The sequence below is a fragment of the Myiozetetes cayanensis genome, unplaced genomic scaffold (assembly GCF_022539395.1).
Source record: "Myiozetetes cayanensis isolate MyiCay16 unplaced genomic scaffold, myiCay2020 scf27, whole genome shotgun sequence".
In the NCBI taxonomy this organism is placed as follows: domain Eukaryota; kingdom Metazoa; phylum Chordata; class Aves; order Passeriformes; family Tyrannidae; genus Myiozetetes; species Myiozetetes cayanensis.
In genome coordinates, this window is record NW_026087488.1 from 6,925,047 (window position 1) to 6,948,892 (window position 23,846).

Here is a 23,846-nt window from a genome sequence, read left to right on the forward strand (position 1 = left end):
GAAAACAGAGGGAGAGCCACCTTCCAGCTCAGGCAACAACCCCAGCTTGTCCTGGGGAAGTTTAGCCATGTTCAAAAGACAGCAGGTGTCTTTCTGTCAGTGCACTCCTTGCTTATCCTCCCTGCTTCTGCAGCAGAGATTGCCTGCATCTGTCTCCTCTGTGCTCCAGCTCTGCTTCTCCCTGCAATAGTTGTCAGGGATATTAGCATTAAATACTTACTGCCTGGCTTAACTAAGGGGTAAGATAGGATTTAATTTGTATGGCTGAAATCCAATTATATAATGGAGCCCCTGGGGGAAGCAGTTATACCTGCTGAATCTCTTGGATGAGTAATTGTGCACAAAGGCTCCTCTCCAGAAGTAGAAACAGATCTGAAATGTTTTTCCTTTTCTTTCTCTCTTTTTTTTTTTTTTTTTTTTTTTTGCTGTTGCTGTTACATAATAGGGCTGAGACCCTGAAAAGAAAAGCCAATGACAACCCAATGCAGTAGAAAGAATTAAAGCATTGCCAGGGGAAAACAAGTTATAATCTGATAAAATCAAGGATCTAACAGGAAGTCTGCAGCAGCATTAGCTTGGAGGAGCCAAAAGGCAGGGCAGCCAAAGGAAGCTTACTCATCTTTTTGGAAAACAGCACAGAGGCTTTGCTGTCTAACTTTTCCCCCCATTTCTGCCACGAACGGGGAAAGGGAATCCTCTACTTGCTTTTGTCAAAGCTTGGGAGGTGGGTAGGTATGAAAAAAGAAAAGCTGAGCAGCCAACTAATTCAGATACTCTTGAAAAATGCTGCACTTAACTACCTTTGAAAATCCCTGCTGCTTATCCTGCTTGTCATCTGCATCCTGATAAGCATCAGAACCATAGGTGATGATGAGCAGGACAGGAACAAAAGCGTGATGAGGTTCCCAGCGAGGTTTCTGAAAGCAGGCGAGCTTGTAAGGCATTAATCTCTGGGATAGTACTGGGGCTTGACAACTCTCCCATCTGATATCTCCAGCAGCTCCAAATCCCACAAAGGAACACGCTCAGGGCTCTGGATGGGACCGGAGGCACCGGCGCGCTGTGCTTGCGCAAGCGTTCCCGGGGGTCAGGGTGCCGGATTCAATTCTATTTTTAAACACAGAAAGCAAACTTTTATTCTTTTCTAACGAGTTCTGAGTGGAAAAATAAATTTCTCCATTCTCTTTGATTCCCTGGCTGCAGGAAGATCAAACTGCTTCCTGCCAGCCAAGGGAAGTCCAGGACTCCAAGTGGCCCAGGCTGAGGACAGACCTGGCTGGTCAGAGGCTCCCACCCCTCCTTCAGCCTCGCTGCCTGGGCAGGGATTTCCATTCCTTTAAAACACGTCTGAAGCCCAGCGGGTGCAGCACAGGCTCCCACGAGGACGGTACCTGTTCCCAGCCTCGCAGCTCCACCCAGTGGTTCTTTTTTGGCAGGATAAAACCCATCGTTTCAGAAGCTTTAAAAACCTGTTGAGGTCAAGGCTGACACACCGGGGCCATGCCCTGGAGATGCGCACCAGGGATTGAGGGTGGGTTTCTTCGTCAAATTCTGAAAGAGGTGTCAGCTACCGCTTGGATAATGGCTAAAAAACTACAGAGAGACTCTCAGCGAAAATAGAAAGCCCAGAAGTTTTATTACTCCCTTAAACACCACCCCCCTCCCCGTCACAAATGGTAGGGGGAGAAAACAGTAGGGAGCTTCTCTCTTACACACTTTAACCTTTCAAATTCCCTACGAGCAGATTGCAACCGTTTTGCCCAAATTTATTTGTTACATGAAGTTAGTAATGAATTACCAGAGCGACTGATTTCTGATTTGCCAAATCAGTTTGAATAAAAGCGAACGTGAGAGTGAGTTTCAGCAAATGTAAGTTGGCAGCTCACACTGTATTGCTCCACTTTCCTTCCTGGGTAATTACAGGGACTAACAGGAAGCAAATTTTGGTCGTTTCTCTCAAGGATGCCATGCTGAAACTTGCTTTTCCCAGGAGTATTGGGGTGCTTGTAATTAAAATAAGCTTTGATTTGTGCATGTGCACACTTTTACTTCAGGAACACTTGAGATGGGTATGTATTCACAGAACACAGAAGTGTGATACCAACAGAGTTAATTTTAGATTTGAACCAGTATTGTAAAAATACCCCATTCCTCCAAGCTCGAGTGAAAACTGAAATCTCAGTTGTGCATAATGCAGATTTACCAGCCTCTCCGTATGTCTTAAAAATAGAGAAGCTGATAAACTGATAGAAACCACAGTTTTGCTGTGAATTTTCTGGAAGTGCCTGCCCCATCTGTGTTAGGAAAATATCATCTGTGAAATGCTGCTCCCAGATGGACTGTGTAGCTGCAGTGCCACGGAATGGGTTGAAGTGACCTCTCCCTCCCGAAGTTCAAACGTTATTTAGCATAAATTCAGCCCCTCAGGCCTTCACTTGAAGTTGCTGTTTGCCAGCACAGCTTTAATCTGCTTTGCTTTGCTTTGCTGCTGGAGTGCTGGGACCTTAGAATATATAAACCCCACCTTTGAGCTTGTGGACATCAGTTCTCCAGCCACACAACTGGGGTGAAGGAAGTCAGCCTGTACATTTTGAGCACAAGAGGTTTCTTTTTATGGGGGTAATATTTCTAAGCAGATGTAATATTCTGCATGTCAAAAATATCAGGAAGCATCTTGCAAAAGGTAGTTCTGGAAAAGAGAATTTTTTTTTTTCCTCTTTATTAAAGCCTAAAACAGAGCAAGAACTTGCTGGGTTTTCCTTGTCTTCCCCAAAAGTATCATATATGTTTTTATACCCTTTAGTGTATGAGGCAGTAGAGGCGTCCCACCAGTTGTCTGAGGCCGTGGCTCCTTAGGCTGTGGAACAAAACTGGTTGTCTAATTTCACCAATAAAGGTGTTTTTTGGGGCACCCTCTCTCATCTGAGCCTGTCTGTCCTGTTCCCAGGGGTGACCCCATGCAGTGGTGGCACTGTGGGAGGGACTGAGGCCAGCAAGGCCCACGTGGTTGCAAGAGGAAGCTTTCAGATGCACCCCGGTGTTCCCCAGCACACAAAAGAGCCGAGATTTTGGCATGACAAGTGTATCTGTATTTTGCATTTGCAGCCTCAGAGTTCTGCTCCTTCTCTGCCTCTGCCCCAGCATTTCTGTGTTTGCAAAGGTCCTGCCAGAGATCTGTGTGTGCTGCGGAGTTGGGATGGAACCTGCTGGCGTGACAAGCGGTCTCCTTCCCCCAGAAGTGGTGTTCAGTTCTTCTTCCCGTGAAACTTGGGGTGTTGCAGGTTCCCCACAGCTGCTTTCAGCCACTGGGCAGTTCTGAGCCTGCTCTGGTCCCAGGTGAACAGGGGTCTGTACCCAAAATGCCTGGAGGCTTTGTCTGTCTCGTAGGAGAAGGTGGTGACGATTGTGTTCAGCAAAGGCAGGTTCAGGAAAGGCTGAGGCTCCCAGAAGGGCAACAAGATGGCCCTGATTATCCTGTGCAGTTGTATCATTAACCACATCTTCCAGTAGGGGATGTGTGAGCCCAGTCTCACCGAGGGGTCTGCAGTGGACAACAGCTGGTGCCTGACCAGGAAACCCTTCCTGGATGGAGTGTCATCATAGCAGTAGTACACTTGTCCTGCCAGTAAGCCTGGTTTCAGCTGCAGGTTCCTTGCTGCAAGGACGTGCATCCATGCAACGTTCCCTGGGGAAATGAGAGAGAGGACAGAAACAGGTATTAAGGAGGAGCTAAAGTTCCCTGTTTACTGCAGAATGAGTCCCAGCTTCAGTGCTGGGAAGCAGGGAAGCACTCGTGGGGTGCTCAGCTGCATTGTAGAGAGACTGAGGAGTTAATCCAGGCCTCCAAGATCCTTTAAACCTTTGGTCTCCCCTCTGAGCTGGACAATTAATGTGCCTCGTGATCCTGGTTCATGTGAAGGGAAAGGGCAGTGTTTTGTAGTGAGAGGAGGATGAATGGGAGGCAGTGCTCGAGGGTTTCATTCCTGGCTCTGCTGTGAGCCTTTGAAGAAGTCACTTGATTTGTGTGGGCCTGATTCTTCCCTGAGAGCATTTCCAAAATACTGTTATCTGCACTTTTGGAATAAGACATCTGAGTGTGCTGCATGGAAATGACTGAACCCCTGCCTGAGTTAATGGTGAGTTGTACTCCCTGAAAGGCATTCAGCACCAGGACAAACTCTTCCTGTAGGCCTTGTGAACAGTTTCTCATGCTTGCTAAAATCATTTATGTAGCACAGGCCTTTCTGTAAGGAATTTGACAAGCAGTGGTAGGATGATTTCTTCTAATGAAGAAGAAATTAAGCATCTTTTCAAAGCAAAAACATTTTGAAAATATTACCTGAGTTTCTCTCTCTGCCCCCCCCCCCCATATATCCCCTAAAACATTTACCAAGATAAAAAAAAATAACCCTTCCCAGGAAAACAGTCATAGTAAAAGCAGCTGCCTGAAAAATTCTTAAGCCAGCCTAAGTTTTGTGGTTATAAGAACATTTGTGCTCATTCCCCACATTCATCTCTCTGTCTTGGAGGATTATGGTTAAGGTGATGTGTGACTGAAGCAGGCACAGAGCTCAGCCCCTCACCCACGTAGGTGTGGTTCCTCTCCGAGTCCTCAGGCTCCAGGTAGTTCAGGACACCACCCCTGGCCTTGGCCCCCCAGTAGAGCTCCTGCAGAAACGCTGCCTTCTCCCCGTACACGGTGTTTGCACGGATGACGCACGTTGTGAGTTCACCACCACGGCTCAGCTGGAAGATCGGGGAGGGATGTCAGTGAGGGATGCACTCAGGGAGGAAATTCTTCCACAGAGGGTTTGCCAGAGAAACCCGAAACCTGGGAATACTGGCTGACGTTTGTGGAGGTGCTCTGGATATTTGGGACGTGGTTTGGGTGCCTAAAAATGCAAGGAGGTGCCTGGCTTGATTCTATTTGTTTTTCATAGCTCACCTGCACCCACGTGCTCCCTGAGAGGTGCTGGATGGAAGGTGCTGGTGGCATGAACTGTTCTGCAGTTGTGATGTATAAATGAGTTTTTGCAACAACTAAAATCAGGTACCAGAGGAAACCAACCACGCTGAGTGGCCTCAAACTGTAACAGGGAGAGAGATGCTCTAGGCAGTGATTTAAGACCCAGGTCTCATTTTTACATTCTGCTTCACTCCCTAGAAGAACTCATCTGCCTGCTGACTGCACTGGCACTCTCAAAGAGTGGCCAGCTGTGTTAGGTAGGGGGCTGACTCTGGGTACAGCAATATTTTTGATTCTGAGGTCACTCAGACATGCCTGGAAATTATACTTTCGTGCAGTATGGACTAGGGGAACCTGGTTTCCTCAGCCCTGATTTAGCACAGCTCTTTCCAAAGTCACACTCCTGCTGGAGCTAAAGCACGGGCTCAAAGGGAAGCATCCTTTGATCCTGCCAGAGTTTGGCAGCTTCCTGCTGATGTGGGAATACTGGGCTTTGGGAAGCTTAGGACGTCGTGGTTTGTGCATCAAGTCAAGGCAGCTGTTGGATACACACTTAGACAGGAGCTGTGGGGCCTTTTCCAACTCCCTCCTTTCCCCCACCCTGTGCTGTAATTCCAGGGGTGCTGCCATTGGATTTGGTACCTTTTTTCCGTTGGCTTCAAGTACAAGTTTTTCTGCCATGGCTTTTGTCTTCCCATATGGCAGCTCCACTTCCCCACTGTACTCAGTGTCCTCATTCCCTCTGGAACACATTGGGAGAGACACTGAGTGACCACAGGGTCTGGAGACGTCTGTCACAGCGGGATTTCCTCTGCTCCCCGGGGAGTTATGGGAATCTGAGGTCCCTGCTGCAATCTGGGAGAAATAAGGCCCCAAGAAACACCAGGTGGTTCGTGGTGTTCACATCCAGGCTTGCACGAGGGCAGTGGTTTGGTTTCCGAGAGCCGGATTTGGTTTTGTCCAAGAGTGCGATGGAAGCAAATAATATCCCAGCAGGCCAATTAGGAGGCAGTGGAGTTACATTGTTTAGCCACTCACAGAAGCTGAACAGGGTGAAAAGAGCACAGGAAGATGGAAGGCAGGAAAAATGAGAGCAATCCTACTTCATTTTTTCATTAGAGGCAGAGAAAAGCCTCTCGTGAGCCATAAACTAAAAGGAGAAGCTACTGCTTAATTTTCTCACAGAGTTGATTAAAGTTGGGAGGCTTTTGCTGGGGATGTGATAGAGCTGCTGGTGATCTGGAAGACTTGCAATCAGCAGGTTTGTGCTGGGATTATTCCTTCATCTCCCCTAACAAATTAAGTTTGAGGGGAAGGCAAAGCAATGACCCACAATTAAGGGCAAGCAGAGCTCCAGCCAAGCTGGGGACACTGATTTGCGGCTGTGGAAGACAACCTGCTCCCCAGCCTCCTCCCTCACAGCTGCTAAGAGGAAACCCATGGCATCTAAAGTGTCACTGGCCTCTCAGGACCTGAAATAATTCCAAGGAGAAACGAGAGAGCAGCTCTGTTCCTCACCAGGGTGCAGGTGTTTTGTCCCAGTGGCTCTAGATCAGATTAGTTCTTCACTAATTTGGATTTGGTTCAGCAAATCCAGTGGGCTCTGGAGGAGCTGGGGAGTGAAGAAACCTCATTTGAAGCATTGAGGGGCCCATCCATGAATACCATGTGGGCAGCTGCTCCCCTGCTGCCATGACTAGCATGGATCAGCTCTCTCTCCCTCTTTGTGCTGCAGGAGACTTCCTTCACCTTTTTAAAATTAATTTACTCTATATTTTGCTCTCCAAGAGAAATCCACTGCAGGCAAACCCTGGACTCTGCCAGGCATGGGGTACCCCGTGCAGGGCAGTGAGGACTTATCCTGCTCCTTTGGCAGATGGGGCTTGGATGCACCTCTTGGAAGGGTTCAGTGGCCTGTGTGGAGCTGGCACAGCAGACCTGCACCAGAGGTGCTTTTGTCACACACACTGAGCCCCGGGAGGGCCAGCTCTGACTCAGGCTCCCTGTCTGACCTTGGGCAACTTGCTTTGCCTTTTCCCTGCTCAGATCTCCACGTGGAAAACGTGGGTGATGCTGTTGCCTTGCTCCTGCCTGTTCAGCAGTGTGTTGTGTGCCAGATATCCCAGCTGAGATCAGGGGCTTCCTGTGCTGCAGCAACAGAAATAAATGAGGAGTGTCAGAGATGGAGCCTCCTCGCACACCCTGGGCTTTTGTCACAAACCCCTCCTCCCTTTCCCCGTGTTTGCAGGTGATGAGCAAGAGACAAACCAAAAAACAAGCAAGACAAAAGATTGATTGAGCAAGGTCTGTTGCAAGCCCGGGAGAGGCCCAAGACAATTGTGGGGGGTTTATCTAGAAGTTCTAGTTTTAATTGCTTTCTCTCTTTTTTTTTCAATCCTTTTTTTTTTTTTTTTTTTTTCCCTCGCCTTGCAAAGGTTTTTAAAAAGCCACAGCTTCACAAAAGGGGCGAACCAAACCTGCTGTTCCCGGGCTGCTGCGCTCCACTCGTGTGCCTTCCCCCTCCCCTCTGAAGCTCGGGAGTAACAAAGAGCTCAGCATAATGCTCTGGCTTTTCGAAACGATCAGAGATAGCGGAACGCTAATCAGAGCCGAGCAGCGTTGTCAGAAGGGATCTCAGCCCTGGCTGTCTCGGGGGGATCGAGACTGACAGAGGCATTTTCTATTATTGTCGGATGCTGAGGTGTGAGCATTATCCCCGCACCCATCACCCCGGCCACAGGCTCGTCGTGCTTTGTCTGTGTCAACTCCCGAGCACGAAAAAGGGGGTTAAATAAATTATAGGAGGAATGATGGAGAAGGGGGAGAGAGGAAAAAAAAGGGGAGAGGCAGGCGGGATCGTGGACTGCGAGGGAGAGGGTGGAACAGGTTGGGTGGGGATGGGGGAGGTGGGAAGAGAAGGAAGGGGAAAGGTGCTTTCAGACTGGCAAACAGGGCCATATTTCACTGCCTTCCAGCCACCCCTGGGCTCCCTGTTGAGGCGAGGGGTGTAAGTTTTGACTGGGGGGGTGTGTGTGTGTGTGACCCTTCTCTCATTGTGTAATTCCCTTAGTTTAGAATCAAAATCACCGGAGAGTGAAGACCACACTCTTGAGCTTCCTGCCAGCTTAATGGGAGACCCTGAGTGTGCTCTGCCGAGTGACTCAGAGGCTCCAGGTGTGCTTTTATTGGCATTTGTGGTGGGGGAGGACTGGGCTGTGGTGGGCAGAGGATGTCCGTGTGTAACTCCAGCAGCATCAGCCCAGGTGGGCTTTGCCTGCCCCCACTGGTGCCATCATGAGGAGCCAAAGGGCTGTGCTCTCAGGCAAGATCTGGGGTTGATTTTTTCAAGACATCTATTCACATCTAGCTCTTAAGTCCTAGGACTAAAATATGACAAAGATGTGCCTGTAACTACACTCATTTTTAGAAATGACCTGGATATGCTAATGAACAAATTCCATAGCTTTGCAGTGACACAGAGTCTCTAGGGCTTGTGGTCCCAAGTGGTTTGTTACTCTCATGGTTTTTTGGTTTTGTTTTGGTTTTTTTATATAAGCCAGACATTTATTCTACAGATTTGAGTACTTAAACACTTTTCAAAACAACTGGCTTATGCCTTAGCTTACTTGTGAGAATGAAATTTAGGCTTGTAGGTCATTTTAAGTTATGTCTTAAGCAGCCTTTTCTAGCTGGGCTCAAATTTCTAGAGCAAGTGACTAAGCCCAGCTGTGTCCAGCCCGGCTGCCTGTGGAGAAAAAGCCCTGACTTTGAGGCAGTTCCCCTTGCACACAAGTTTCCATGGTTTGAGCATGGCCTGTGTGGCTACAGCCCTGCTTGGAACCATCAAGAGCCCTTCCAGTAGTACATGTCAGAGTGCAGATATCTCTACTTGCCCTCAGATTTAATCTAAACCAAAAGATTTGCTTTTCCTGGTCTTCAGAAATACCAGCCCTGTTGTCAATGTGCAGGTACTGCTGACCCAGGAATACCAAAGGTATCCCCAATGCTGAGCCCTGAGCATGGGTGGCAGCTGATTGTGACAGTCAGGTCTGGAGACCAAAGACATAAAAGCAAAAAAAAAACCCTCAAAATTGTAATTTTGACCAGTGTCTTTGTATTGCTGCAAATGCCACCTTTGGCACAGAGGGTTTTCTGAAGCTCTGCTGCTTCTTCTGGGTCTGTGGGTCGGTCTCATGGGAGCCACACCCAGAGGAGATGGGTTGAGCACAGGGACACAAAGCAGTGGCATCCAGGAGTCCAGGAATTAGCCCCCATGAGCTGCTTGCCAGGAAAAAGGATTTTGAGGGATAGGAGGGCACAATTTACAGGTCAGATCCAGGTAACAGAAGGCACCTGAATGCTGCAGGGAACCTTCCCACCAACACATCTGTCCCCTGAGACTGTGTGGCTGAATTATTTTCTTCTGAGTTAATGCTACGTGAGGTTTGCCCCCCTTTGATAGCAGGAGATGGGTACAGGCTTGTTAACAATTCCCTGAGGAGCTGGGAAGAAGAGGGAGAGGGTGTTGGTAAGAGCTGGGAGAGGCAAGGAAGGATTTCCAAGGAAGGGAACCTCGGAAGAGACGGGAAGGGGAACACGAATCTTCTTTGTAGCACAGCTAAAATCCCCATCTGGCTGCAGTTTCATTGCTGGTTGACTGGAAATCCAGGGGGGTGGAGAAGATTTGCTTTTCCTCACCTGAGCATGGGCTCACACGAGGTGTTGGGTCCCACGGCAGCGATGGAGCTCGTGTGGACAACGTATGGAACGCCCAGGACACAGCAGGCCCTCAACACATTCTCGGTACCTGTGGGGCAGGTTGGAAAGGACAAACATCAAGCACCTTGCCTTGATTCCTGTTGTTCAGGGAGGACAAATATCGACCCCCTTGGCTTGATTTCTCTCGTGCAACTCAAAAGAGGTTTCTGGGCTTGGGATGCTGACTTGGAACAGGTCCAGCTTTATTATGGCTGAAAAGATGCAAAGCCACAGGTCAGGGCTGCAGTTCCTCGGGTGTGTTTGCATGGGAATGGATGGTTTAAAACTTGAGAGTAGCAGTTCCATCTACAGCTTTAATGTGGCTTAACCTCTATGGCCACTGGCCACAGACTTAACCTGAACTTTCTAGTTGCTAACAAAAAGGAAGGTTGGCAGAGCAAAACTCTTATGTTTTCCATCCTTTTTTTTAATTTGTGGACAGACTTCTGGGTGATTTTCAGCCTTCTGGCAAAAGGATCAGTGTTTTAGTTGCATATGTGGCCCCATAGAAGCCCTGCAGGGTGCTACAGGGTGAAACCATTGCAGCAGCCCCTTGATAGCTGCAGAATTTTAAATAAGATAGTAGGGGTAGCCCACAAGTCCACATGAAAAACAGATGAATCCAAAGCATGGTTTGGTTTAAGGAAAGTTGGTCTGGCTGAACATGGGGTTTCATTGTCTGTGGCTTTAATTTGATTGGTTTGGGGTGTTTTGTGGGTTCAGATGACTCTTCCAGGGGTGGGTTTTTCCATTCATTGTGATTTTGATTCTGTGGTCTGTGACAACAGCATAACCATGGCTGCATTCTGAGGGCCTTCAAATCTGATAAGGCAGATCCTAAAGGCAGCAGCTCGTAGGGTTGGTTTCCAGAAGCCTCCATACTATTTATACTTGGCTAATCAGACTCTTCCCCTGAGCCTCCCTGCAGATCTTGGGTGGGAGGGCTTGTGATTTCTGTTCTCTTTGTTGTGAAAGGCATAATCTGAAATTACCAGGCAAATCCTGAGTTTAGGATAATTTCAGAGGGCGTGAATCCGTGTGAAGTCCTGGTGGAAAAGAATCAATGTACTCCTCCATGAGCCTATCACAATATGTAAAGTTAACTGAGAACCCCTGCTGAGAAACATCACTGGAAACAGCTGAGTTAAAATCCATTCAGCTTAACAAAAAGCAGATTAAAAAGTCTTCAAGTGACTAGATGGAAAAAAAAATATAATTCTTGTAGAAGAGAATTCTTCAATCTAGTCAACAAGACTCTAACAGGATTCGGCAGCCAGTGCTTGAAACAGAGGGGAGAATCAAAGTAGAAGTGTAAATTTTGGCCAGAAATGGGAATTAACCACAGCCACACCACCACTCCTCGGCATTGTTATGGCTTGCTGAAAGACATAATAGATAGCCCATTAACTTGCACCCTTAATTGGAGGCAACAAGTCTTTTGAAAAGGATTGGTCCAATTTAGCCACAAATTGTTGGGCTTAAGGCAATAATTGGATGAAATTCTGTGGCCTGAGCTGCACAGAGGAGCCAGCTAGAGGATTATACACTTGACCTGCTCTGACCCTATTTTTTTCCATGAAGTCTGCAGCAGGTATCAAATACCATTTTTATTCTTTTATCTGTTAGGATTTTTAACAGAACACTGTAGACTGCTCTCTCACTTTGAGATTTGGAGAAGTCCTTGTGAGAGCAGCAGGTCTGTTTTAGGGAGGTCTACAAGGAGCCATCTGAGGGGAGGCAGAAATGCAGGACAGGCTCCTGCTAAGCCAGCCCAAACTGCTCCTGAGAGGCACTCGGTCCCACTGGAAAATCTTTGCCTGTGTGGTTTGCTGGGAATGTCACAAACATCTGCAAGAGGTTGGGTTTGCTGAAGAGGGGAGTTTCCCCCTGTTCACTGCCCTCTCAAAACCTCCCTGGGCTGAAGTACCTGGCTCACAGCACGCACGGTGAAGAGGAAGGTCTCACAAAGCCATTACAGGGCAGTGGGAAGCCTCGGGCTCTGAATATTCTCAGTGCACACAGAGCACAACACAGGCTCTTAAAAGCATCTGGTTTTGAAAACAACAACGAGAAGAATTTAGATGTTACCCTTGAATGTATCAGCAAATAGTAGAAGCCCTCAGCAGTAACTGAGTTTGAGATATACATATAAAAAAGGGAAATTAAATCCCTTCCCTTTGGTTAACGGCTGTTTTAGTAGCTAACAGCCTGAGGTGCCCCTGGAATTGCTGCTGTAATAGGGATTTCATTATTTTTATAGCCTGTGCTTATTTCCTGGATTTATGAGCAAATTTTCTTTAAGCAGATCTTGCACCGAACACAAGATCTGCTCTTGGTGGTCGGAAGGACGAGGTGTGGAGCTTGTAGATAAATGACTTGTAGATACATGACAGTTGGGAACTCTGTAATTAAAATAACATCACTCCCTTCTAGTGGGTGCAGTTCAAGGGGTACAGCTTTGTGCTGGTGTAGATAGAGCTTTTTTTTTTATCCTTGGGAAGATCTCTAGAACAGGAGTTAACTTTTAGTTGTTGTCCTTGTCACACACTATTTCTCACCACTATGGGCATGTGGGAAGAACAATCACTTCTTAGGGAAAGTTATGCCCTGCACCAGAACAGCTGTATAAGAACTGAGCCCAGAGCTGATGTTTTGAGATGAGGAGCAGCATGACCTGACTGGAGCAAGGACAGAGGGGCAAAGGCAGGGACTTCCCCACTGGGGAAAAAAAGGTCCTGGGCACCTTTCCCGTCTTGTAGCAGAGTGGTGTGTGTGGAACTCAGGACAGGGCAGGGATTTTGGAGGGATCCTACACGTGAGCAGCTCAGGGAAGGGTCTGTGGCCCCAGCTGTGGAAGTGTGGTGACACGGAAACCTTCGGTGAGGACAAAGTGAGAAGAGGACGAGGTGACTCCTCACCAACTAAAGCAGGGACAGAACCCACGAGGAGCACAGAACCCGAGGGGGGTGTTTGCCATCACCCCTCGTGTGCCTGTTCCAAGGGGTGTGAAGAAGGCTGTGCTTAATGCCTTGCTTTCCAGAGCTCACCCCCCACGTTGACAGCTCTCATTTCCCAGAAGGGCACCGTGCCTCTGTAGTCCACCAGGGCAGCCGTGTGGATCACCACGTGCACGCCCTGCATGGCAGCCTCGAGCTCCTCGTAGTCCCGAACGTCGCCTTTCACCGCTGTCACACGAGTGGTGGCTGCAGGAGAGATAACAGAGCCAGAGATGCGAGGGAGAGGGGGAAAATAAAAGTACAAATCAGCACCCTGACCTTCCTGCAGAGTGAGGGTCCTGCGTGGAAAGCTTTGCTGTCTGCAGGGCGAGGCAGAGCCCACTCTGATGTTTGATCACATCACTCCAGGGGGAAATCCATCCCTATTTCCCAGCCCCGAGGAGCCAGATCTGCATCTGGGTTGGTTCAGCACGAGCAGGGGGCCAGGATAGCTGTGCCTGCCATTGCAAATCCCTGGTCTGCATCCCAGGATAGTGCTGAGAGCAGGAGACACTCAGTCACAGAGTGCAGCTGGTCACAGGGCTGCTCCAACCCCTGGGGAAGCTGTGCTGGACACTTGCCTTCAGCCAGAGGACTTTTAGGGCTTGCTGGGAATAACACCAGGGCAGTTCAAGGGACGTTGTACAGAGCTTTTATTTAATCTGCAAACACTGTAGATGGGAAGGGAAAATAACGTACCAGGATTTAAAAGTTTCATAGGAAATTCCTCTCTTTGAGCCACTCCGAAGGAATTTTTCCCCTATCTTCTTTCTCCCCCTCCTTCTTCCTAAAAATAGCTGTTCCATACATGGCTACTCTTGGCATCTACTACTAATTTTCTGGCTTTGAGACAGTGTTGCAACGTTTCAGTAGGATTTTCCCTTTTTCCTTTGGTGTAGTTGGGAACAGGCCAGCAGGGAGCTGGGGTTAGGAGGCCACACTCCCTGGGGATTTGCAATAAGGCAGCCACAGGATTGCTTTGGGAAGGAGAGGTCTTCTCTGCCCTGTGCTGGTGGCTGGCTGGAGAGCCCAGTGCATCCCGGGATCAGGGCAGGGATTTTGGAGGGATCCTACTCGTGAGCAGCTCAGGGAAGGGTCTGTGGCTCCAGCTGTGGCAGTGTGGTGACATGGAAACCCCCAGGGAGGAACTGCCAGGACGAGGTGGGAAGAGAACAGGGTTACTCCTCATGAACCAAAGGGAGGGACAGAATCCAACACAGCAGCTCTGAACGTTTTCTGAGCAGTGTGGGATGGAGGAAGGAGGAGGCTGGAATTTTACAAAAGGGTCAGGCTGCTTTCTTAATTAGCATAGCCAAGATTTGGTGGACTCACTCTTAGGAGTATTAATACTAAATAATACTAATATTGAATATTAATATTCACATTAATTCAGTATTAAAGCACAGAGTTTGCTGCAGTGAGAATAGAGGGGAAAAAGAAAGGAGTTGTTCATGTAGCAGAGGTAAAACACTTGCCCAGAGGTCCAGAGTGCAGAGGAGGATGCTCCCGCTGAAAGCTGGATCAGGGTGTCAGCAGACTCTTTGGGGGAATTTTTCTGCTACTCTGTGGTTTGGGAAAATCTGGAACCCATCAGGTTGAAGTGTTAAATAGACTTTTTTACATCATCGGTCTTAAGGCAACCATGAGAGATTTTCAGATTGATAAGGCCTGATGAGCTCTATCCAGAGCTATGAAGAGGTGATGGCTGCAACTGCAGCCCTATTGCATCATCAGCTACTTTGGAGAACTTTTGAAGGCACTGGGAAGCTGCAGAAGAGCAAATGAAACACCTGTGCTTAGAAAGGAGGTGAGGAAAAGCCAGGAAATTACAGAACATTTTGATTTCAACCCCAGGAAATTCAGGAGCACACACTGAGACGACACGTGTGTGAGCACCTGTGGGATAATCAGGAGAACAGAAGGAGCTGACAAGGATTTGTCAAGAACAAATCAAGTCAGATAAACCTCCTTTGTTCTCATGACAAGGTAACAGGCTGCAGGGATATTGTGGAACAGGTTGGTGCCATCTATCTTGATTTTTAGGAGGGCTTTGGAAACTCTGCGTCATTCTGGTGAGGGAGTCAGTAAAACATCAGCTAAATCAGCCCCATTAGGGAGAGCACAAAGCCGGTGGGATCGCAGTTCCCAGGGAATTGCCAGCTGTGGTAGGTGCCTGCCCTGGGGCTCTCCGGGGCTTAGTGCTGTGTTTGAGTCTCTTTTTATTGTTTTCCTCAAGAATCTGGCAGATTTGTTCATTAAATCAGCAGATAACATCAGACAGGGATTAGGGAGTGAGCTGAGTGTAACTCAGAGAGGCTGGGGAAAAAAAAAAAAACAACAAAAAAGGGGAAATTTGATAGGAACAAAGAGAAGCTGTTGGGCTGAGCAGGGAAGAGGCAGCAGGTCTTCATGAAAGGATTCATCTGGGCCAGGGCAGCTCAGGGGCTGTGCCTGTTGGCAGGTCCTGAGGCTGGAAAAAGGGAACATTGTAGTGACAGGTAAAGCAGCAGGAGGTATTCCAGGATGGAAGACACAAATCCAAACCTCAATGCCCCTCTTCCAGAAGGGAGCAACACCAGTGCCCTGAGGCACTGAGGGAGTGGAGGAGGAAGGAGTGAGTGCACCAGAGCTCATTTAGCTGAAAGGAGAAACCAGTATGGAGTGGAAGGAGGTGGTTTTTAGGGGATGAAGATTGTTGTAAAAAGATTACAGCAGTAGTGTAACACCTGTTCTCAGGGTGGATGAGAAGTGAAGGACTCCAAGTGCAGATCAGACTGTACCCACAGCAGTGGGCTGGTGGTGCAGAGATAAATGGGCTGCCTGAGGTGGCCTGGGGACAGGACAGATGAACCCCTGGGGGGAAGGTTGTGGCAGAGCTGCTCTGCCTTGGGGCAGAGGGATGGGGTTGGGATGGCCCCTCAGGCTGCTCCCGGTGTCAGGCCACAGACCTCTCCTGGAGCCTGGATTTTGGCACCTCCCCAAGGTTTAAACAGCTTTTCCTTCAGTTAGGGGTGCTCTTAAGGCAATTGGCTCCCTGAAACCTGGGGAAACCAGTCTGCTGAGTTCATGTGCCAGGGAGGGTTTCTCAGTGATATTTCCCTGGGAGCCTTAACTTGCTCTGTCTCCTATCGATACCTCCCCCCAGATGGGATCTCCCTGACCACTCCTGCCCCTCTCAGAGCAGGCTGAAGGTTTGGGCAGTCAGAGGGGGCCCAGCCCACCCTTACCCGAGCTACCTTAGCTTGTTTTGCCTGGGTCTTCCTGAATCCAATAAAACAGGTTGTTTTTCCCCAACATATCTCGCTGTACTCAACCCTGGATGAAGGCAGCTCTCAGAGGATGATCAAATGGATTAATTTAGTATCTCTGAGAGTGTTTACTGAGACTCACCTCTTCCTTCACATGCACAACAGGGCTGCTGTGGGTTTCTCCCAGTTATTTCCATAATTTATTTCACAATACCTGCAGCAGGTGCTGAGTTTCTATTCTGTTATTGTCAGGATTTTTATTTTTCAGACTTGGTGACTGGTTGGAGCAGTTCAGGAGGATGTTTTTGTGTCCCTTTGCTGTCAGTCAGACTGGTTGAGCAGAAGCAACTGTGCAGCCAAGGTCCCCTGTCACGTACTCAGTGTGCACACTGCTCCTTACAGCTGATCCCTGTGTGGGGCCTTAGATCCCCCTGTGATATCTCTGGAGGGTACAGCCTATGGATCTTTTTTGCTCTGATTTAGTCCTGTGCTGAAAAACTTTTCAGAGCTGGAAGTTGTTCTTCATCCAGTCTGTTTAACCCCATGCCTGTAACTGTGGCATCTCCAGCATTATTCCATCTGCCATGAAAGGGAGGGTTCTGGCCACCAAATAGATGCTGATGCTCTTTTCTTACCTGTGGTGAGATTTTCTACTTCTCCTTTCGCTACTGAGTCAAAAACTCTGACTTCTTTGATGTAGTCTTGTTGAGACAGGAGCTCTACGATCTTCTCCCCAATAAAGCCACATCCTCCTGTCACCAGGTAGACCCAGGCCCCATCCATTTCTGAAGATGTTTCTGAGGTTGAAGGTGGGTGATGGATCCTGCTGTGCCCTGCTGAGCTCTCAGACAGTGTGTTTTCTGAACTAAGTCTAAAGTTTAGCTGTCATAGAACGATCCTGGCTGAACATTAACCCCATCCAGTTACACATAAATCAGGTTTTCCTTGGCCCAGTCCCACAGAGCTGCCACAGGCCCATCCTGGACCCTCTGGCTCAGCCTTTCCCTTCTCCCACAGTAGCCCATGACCAGCAGGGCAGCTCTGGATTGCCTTGGTACGTGGCCAGTCTCCAGGCTGAAATCTGGATGCCAGAAGTTTTCCATCCTGGACAGCCCTTTCCCACAGCTGGTCTGTCAGCTGTGGCCCCTGGGAGCTGCACAAAGGCTGGAGGAGTGCTCAGGGCAGCCAGGGCTTGGTGTGAAGCTCCAAAGACCTTGGTGATTTGTGGAGGGGCTGCAGAGCACAGAGCTCTCCAGTGCTGAGCTGGGTCATGCCCAGCACAGGCAGAGGCTTTGTGGTCACTGAGTGTCCCAGTCTGAGGATCTGGTGTGGCTCTCCTGGGTGGATGCTGCTCTGAGTTGGAATACACACCCAATTCCAACTGTGTGAGTGGTTGGGGCCATTCTTACCGAGGGATCCATGCTTGTCTGCCTGTAAAAAGTGAGGTGTGGAGCGACCTGCTGCTGAGAACGTGGTCAGTGAAGAGTTAAGGCAGAGAACTCAGAGTAGCTGTGTTTTGTTTGTGAATAAATAGTTTTCTTTTAATCAGCTCCTGCTGCAAGTTCAGCCTGTTCCCCTCTGCCATTGATTTTCTTGAGCTGCATTAAGTGTTAGGAGGAGTCGGTTCCCCTTGCTGTGATTACAATCAGTGGCCATAATGGCCCAGAGACCAACATGGGCCTGACGCTAATTTGGTGCCTGGCAGACCAGCACAGCCACAAATGTCCCAAGAAATTAATTTAGCCTTTTATCCAGCAACTCCCAATCTGTACAGTGGTGATTAACAGAACTGCCTTCCCTCAGAGGACTTTTTGCAAGGATAAATATATCGGAGCTGGAGGTGTTAGGACTCAAAAACCAAGATAAATACACCCTGAGAGACCCAGAGAAGTGCTGCATGGGAATGTTTGGCATCAAGTAACCTTGAGGATGTCCTCATCAGTGATGCAAAGAGCTGTGTGAGGCTGAGGCCTCGACTCTGTGGGCATTTCTCAGTGTTTACAAGGCTTAGCCTTTGCTGCACTCTTGGTATCTGCATATCTGAGTGTAATCTGATCAGTGGGGGAAAAAACTGGCTGGGATTTCCATATCTCTTGTTTTTGTTAGGATGTGAAAAACAAGTTCAGAAACCAGCACTGGCACATCTGTGACAGAAACACAGCCCAGGTCCTCTCCTACAGAGGGGAGAGCCTCCCTTTGCAAACAGAGGGTGTTGCATCCAAATGGGATCGTTCCCAGTGTGGGAAGGGTAAACAGGTCCCCACCCACATCCTCCTCTGACAGTCTGAATTGTCACAAGAGATGATGGCTCTGGGGTCTCCACAAGCCCCGAGGCACATTCAGAGAACACACAAAGGAGGGAAACACCCAGGAGGTACTGGGGGATTTCAGGGAGGGGGCCTGGGCAGCCCTTGCTGTCTCAGCTGAGCCAACTCCACTTCTTGAACTGCATTAAGTGTGAGGAAGCTCCTGAGGAAGTGAGGCACCTTACAAAGACCAACAGGGCTTAATTCATGCTGTTAAGCACTGCAGAATTCCCTCTCTGCCTTGTTCCTCTGCTGCACCACCCGTCCTCTGAGTGCCCTCTCTCAGGAGAGGCAGAGCTGTGAACCCAGATCCGTCCTGACAGAAAACTCCTGCAGGAATAGAAGGGCTGTTCCCACAGGAAGCACCTGCCAGGTCCAGGCAGGGCCTCGCTCTGCAGTGCAAAGCAAGATGCTCAGAGGTGACATCACCTGAAGGCTCACCTGGGCTGCCTTTAGTCCAGGAACTGAACACCTCCCCAGGAGGGCAGATGTGCCCCTGTGTTTGGTTGGTGGGGCTGGGAATGCAGGGAGGTGACAAAGTGTGTCCTGGAGAGTGATCTCAGCCCCCCTGCAGCAGCACAGCCGACACCTCAGGGGAGTCAGTCCCACTGAGGGCAGGGAAACTGGGCCCTTTTTGCCCCTCCACCCCATGGAAGGTGAGCAGAAGCAGGGCCTTCATGCACATCTTGTTTTTCAGGAGACCTGCAAGCAACCAACCAGAGAAAGCTGAGCTGGCAGGAAGGAACAGCAGCTGCCCTGACTGCAGGCTGCAGTTTGCTTGAACTCGCCCTGAACTTTGCAGATAGAGGACACCTGACACGACGTTCATTTACAGTAAGTTTATTTCTCAGTGCATTACATGAAAGGTCTTTGGTATTTGTGGGTCCTTGAATACTGTTCCCACTCTGCTCCGAAAGAAAATGCTGAATACAAAACATTCCATATACAGTAACAAACCCCATAGCAAATAAAGAGAAATAGATATTTTGAACAATAACATAGCAATATGAAAACAGATAAGTAACCATGCAAGAGGTGGAACAAACAGGTTGTGTTTACAACAAACATTAAAGCCTGCCATAAATGAGTTCATCCTGTCAGACGAGATTTATTCTTGCTCTAAGTTAAGAAATTACCCATGATTGCAAGATACTGTGCATGGCTGCCCTGTAAAAGACCAAATGGTTGTAAAGCTGCTCCCCACGAGAGAAGCCAGGACCGTTTGCACACATACGAAACACACCGATATAAATAAAAAAGCTACTGTGGAAAATAACTAGTGAAAAAGTTACCATTTCCTTCTGTGGATGGGAATGTGCTTTTGTGAACAATTATAGCACCTTTGAACCCTTGGTTTCACAGGGAACCAAGACATCACAGAGACTGTGAGGAGCTTAACCCCCTACACCCCCAAACCCCCAGTGGAATGTCATCTTGAGTGAGGCAGCAGCTGTAAACGTGGAGGAGGATGGATTTGCAATGATTGCATTGAGAAGTAATTCCAGAAGCTGATTGTCTTTTGGAAGCCTTTGGCACAGTGCTCAGGGTGCTACATCACAACAGTTCATGGCAGTGAGCCCAGCCCAGAGCCCAGTGCCCAGAAATCCTTTGGGGAGCCACAAGGTCTGCCCCCCAAACCTCACCAGCACCTGATTTTTAAGGCCTGTTCCTCTGAAAGGTGATGGCAAAATGCCTGAGGAGTTTGATGGGAGCAGTGAGGGCTCTCCTCTCTGTTTTATTCCTATTTCCTTGGGTTGCTATCAATTCCTTCCAGTAAGTGCAAAGGAGATACTCTGGAGAGCAGCATTCCCTGCCTCCCAGGGTTCCAGACTGCTGGTGAACACCAGGGTGCACGAGTTGCAAAGATTTTTTTGGTTGTGCAACGTTGCTGCTTCTGGTTAGCTCAGGGCAAGGAACTGATCCAAGTCAGAAACACACTGGAGCTCAAACAAACGTTAAGAATTTCAAAAAAAGTCTTAGGAAAAAAAAAATAAAAAAGGGAAAGAACACACTATGGTATTGCACAGCATGTATGTAAGATAAAGCACTAAACATTTCAATTAAAATATATTTCTAAATGAGCACGCATTCAAGATAAATCCCCTTTCCAAGTGACACAGACATGGCAAGAAGCATTTTACGCCCTGGCTGAAATGAGCCTCAGTATCCTGCCTGCGATGGCAAATGTGGTTGGAGTGGTTTGCTTAGTCACCAGCATCAGGAATGTCAGTGTGTGAGGCTGTGTTCACCTTTAACACATCATTCAGTGGGGTGGCACGACAGGGGGATCCAATCCTTGTGTAAGGAGAGAGGAATGAAACCCCAGTGGAGAGAAAAAGTCCATTTGGTTTAATCCTCCTGTCCCCCAGTTAAAGATACAGTACCTCAGCAGAGAGATGGAGCTAAAGAAAGCAAGAAGTGTGGGGAGGAAAAAAATTACACAGCTCATGCAGAAACCTGGAAACATCAGTAATTAAAATGGTCTCAACCCAAACCTCACCAGCCTTTTGACAATTGACTTGGCAGGATTAATTGCAAACAACAGCCATTAAATTTTCCTTTCATCTTGCCAGTAATTTGTTTTAAATAGTATAAAATCCAACCCCCTCATCAATATGAATGCCTCAGTAACAGGAGTGACTAAAGCCTCAGCACTCACCAAGCTCATGCAACAGCTTTGAATTCAGAGGACAAACTCAGAGGAAGAAAGATTTCTCTTCCAGTCCAGTGGGAAGCCTCCAAAAAGTCAGGGAAGTGAAAATGGCCTCACTGTACTCCCTCTTCCCCAAATTCAACCCTGCACCTACAGGACCAGTGAAGCTGAATTTCCCCATTTCCCTTTCTAAAGATTGCTTTGGTTTGGTTTAGTTCCTGAAATTGCCCTGAGGACACGTTGTTACTGTGGCATCAACTGTAGCTGGCACCACTCTGCCCAGGGTACAAGTTCAGCCTGAACTGAGATTTCCCCTCAGTCTCCAGGCCTGATTTTCCATCACCAGCTGGTTGGCACAAGGAGTTATCTCCGGGAAATCACCAGTGATGTCTTGGAGTGTCCATGTGATCCAAGACCAAGATGGTCCTGATTCAACAGAATACTTCCCAATTCCTACACAGTGATCTGCCTGTAAATCTGCCTGTAAAATGGAAACATCTTTTTTTTTGGCATATTTAATTACTAAATGGAAAGATTATTCCAAGAATAATAAGTTCCAGTGGCTGCACCAGGCTCAGCTGCCCACCAAGAGAGCACCTGCCCTCCCAGTAGAGGATGGAGGGACATGGGCTCTGTAGCACCAGAAGCATCCTGTCCCTAGAGTTACACTGGATTTGGAGTTACTGCTGGATTTGAAACTGAGATGCTTCCAAAGAGACTTTATTTCATTATCCCAAAAGGACTGTGAATACAGGATGGCTGCTGGAGGTCAGTAACCCACTTGGGCAGTTTGACTTGTTTTCGTGTCCTCTGACCATACCATGCTCCAGCTGCAACTCAGAGTGCAGGCAAGAAACTCCCCAAACTTTTGCAACACTCTGGGCTTGTTTCTTTGAAATGTCCCGTGGAAAACTTGATCATTCAGCAGCACACCCTGACCCAGGTGGGCTGGCAGCTGAATGAACCCCACCACTGGCACTGGCCAAGCAGAGGGAAGAGGCAAAAGCAAGGCAAGGACACAAATTCCTGCTGCCTCCAAGCCAGCCCAAAGCATGGCTGTTTGTTATTTAGCTCCAGAAGTAAAAGACAGGTTTCTGGTGCCTTCTCAGCATTATTTTAAGCTGTTTCACCTGGTTTGGGATGTCTGGCTGGATTTCTGAAGAGCAGGGCCAAGGGAGGACATACAGGGAGTTCAGCCATCCTGAAGACCTGCTCAGGTTCTTCAGAGGAAGGTTTTGGGTATATCATGTTTACAGTGTGTATGGAAAGCCAATTTAATGTGTGGCTTATGTTGGGCTGGCTGAGCTCCTCACTTTTAGCCTTATTTCCAGTGAACCACAGACTTCTGGTTTGGCCTCAGGAAGATCACCTGGGCTGCTGAACACATGGACAGTGCTGGTCTTTGCAGCACCTTCTGGCAGACATTCTGCAGCAGGACAGCTCACCTCGTTCAGACAAACTGTGTCTTGCACAGGAACCAGATGCAGTGGGACCAATGGACCTGACTTATGACAAACACAAACTCAGTTTGATCACTTTTGTCCTGGGCTGAACTTGCAAACTGTCAGAACAGGGGAATTAACAATTAAAAAATAGCAACCATCAGTTCTGTTGGTTAATCTCACCCTTCTAACACAACTCACTGTCTACATGAATGACTTCAGCTTGTCCAACCTGGTTAGCACAGCAGGTGGAGTGATTCATTTGTCACTGAAGGGCAGGTTCAACTCCTGAAACCTGGAAGCTGGTACTTCCCCTAAAATAACAAGTTATTGCAAAAAGTCAGATGAGTCTGTGTTTAACTCCCAGTGCAAGATAAGCTCTTGACAAGACACTAATTCCTTAGGCTGTGGTTTGCTACTACACTGTCTCCAGATTCAAATGGCAAGGATTTACTCACAAGATTAAAACAAAACACTGTGAAAACAATTTTCCTTATTGCTGTAGGATTAAGAAACGATTGCAAAATACCCTTTTCTGTGAGTGGTTATTGCCACCACTTAAGTTAATTATCTCTGGATGTATGCACAAGCTGAACACAGTATGGGAAAATTCTTGCACAATTCCATCATATCTCATGCAAACTGCCCTGTATTTTCAAAGAAATGGTGTAATTTCACTGAAAATAGATAGAAAGTCAATGTTGCCATGAACATTTGCATCAAAAGGCCTTGCTTAGCCAGGCACAAACAGAAATAATGTCACTCACGTGCAATTAGCCACATGAAAAGCCAAGATTTTGATGCTAAAGTCCAGAGAGTCACCTGACATTTCAGAGAAACACTTTTAACTGTTCTTTGAATTTTCTAATTTGTTTCTTTGCTTAAAAGAAATCCTTGCAGGTCATGCTTTCCTGGCCTGTGGGAGTGGTACCTTCACCTGCAAGCCAGTATGACACCAACACTTGAAATAAAAGCAGATGCCTCCAGCTACACCAAGGGACAAGGCTGAGCTTGGCTTTGAGTCTGGGTGGGATGGATTGTCTTGGCCAGTTAAGCAGAGCTTTACTGAGTCACTGTCAAAGGGCAGTGAGGAAACAAGGGGAGGATTAAACTCTTGAGACACAGCCAGGAGGTGTCATTCCTGTAGGCAGCTTCTGAGATACCTGCCAGGTATTCCAAAGGCAAAACAACAAAACCAAGGAGCTATGGATAAGGCATTCCCTGCAAGAAGGGCACAGCGTTGGCCAGGTAAGGAAACCCAACGCTGCAGCCTCCCACCCACTCCATCTGCACTCTGCAAGAGCTCTGGGACACTGTATCTGTAACTGGGACGGGGGGAGAACACGGAGCTGCTCCTACTTCATCCGGCTGCTTCTCCTCTTGGCTTCTCCGTCCTCCAGCAGCGAGGAGAGGAGCTGGTAGGGCTGGGGCTGCCGGGGGCCTCCACGCTTGATCTTGATGCTGGTTCTCAGGGGGA

General features: G+C 48.2%; 2 protein-coding genes across 2 annotated transcripts in view; both read right to left on the bottom strand.

The window, feature by feature from the left end:
- Nucleotides 1–1,607: 1,607 nt before the first annotated feature.
- Nucleotides 1,608–16,811, bottom strand: LOC126643569 (3 beta-hydroxysteroid dehydrogenase type 7-like). The gene is made up of 6 exons (XM_050322046.1): nt 16,604–16,811; nt 12,772–12,927; nt 9,665–9,773; nt 5,609–5,708; nt 4,584–4,746; nt 1,608–3,685 (listed from the first exon to the last, which is right to left on the bottom strand). Exons 1-6 carry the CDS (start codon nt 16,749–16,751, stop codon nt 3,246–3,248), a joined length of 1,116 nt encoding a protein of 371 aa, XP_050178003.1. The 5' UTR covers nt 16,752–16,811; the 3' UTR covers nt 1,608–3,245.
- Nucleotides 16,812–19,099: 2,288 nt separating this feature from the next.
- Nucleotides 19,100–23,846, bottom strand: part of COL26A1 (collagen type XXVI alpha 1 chain) — a 158,664-nt gene continuing 153,917 nt past the window's right edge. The window contains 1 exon segment of the mRNA XM_050322047.1: nt 19,100–23,844. Within this exon segment, the coding sequence (XP_050178004.1) occupies nt 23,725–23,844 (120 nt within the window). The 3' untranslated portion in view covers nt 19,100–23,724.

Excerpts from the sequence above, each read along its gene's own strand:
- LOC126643569 (XM_050322046.1), bottom strand. The coding sequence starts at position 16,751 with ATGGATGGGGCCTGGGTCTACCTGGTGACAGGAGGATGTGGCTTTATT. Across the intron at positions 9,774-12,771 it reads GAGAGCTGTCAACGTGGGGG|GTACCGAGAATGTGTTGAGG; the intron begins GTGAGCTCTGGA and ends CCTGCCCCACAG. Across the intron at positions 3,686-4,583 it reads GAGGAACCACACCTACGTGG|GGAACGTTGCATGGATGCAC; the intron begins GTGAGGGGCTGA and ends TCATTTCCCCAG.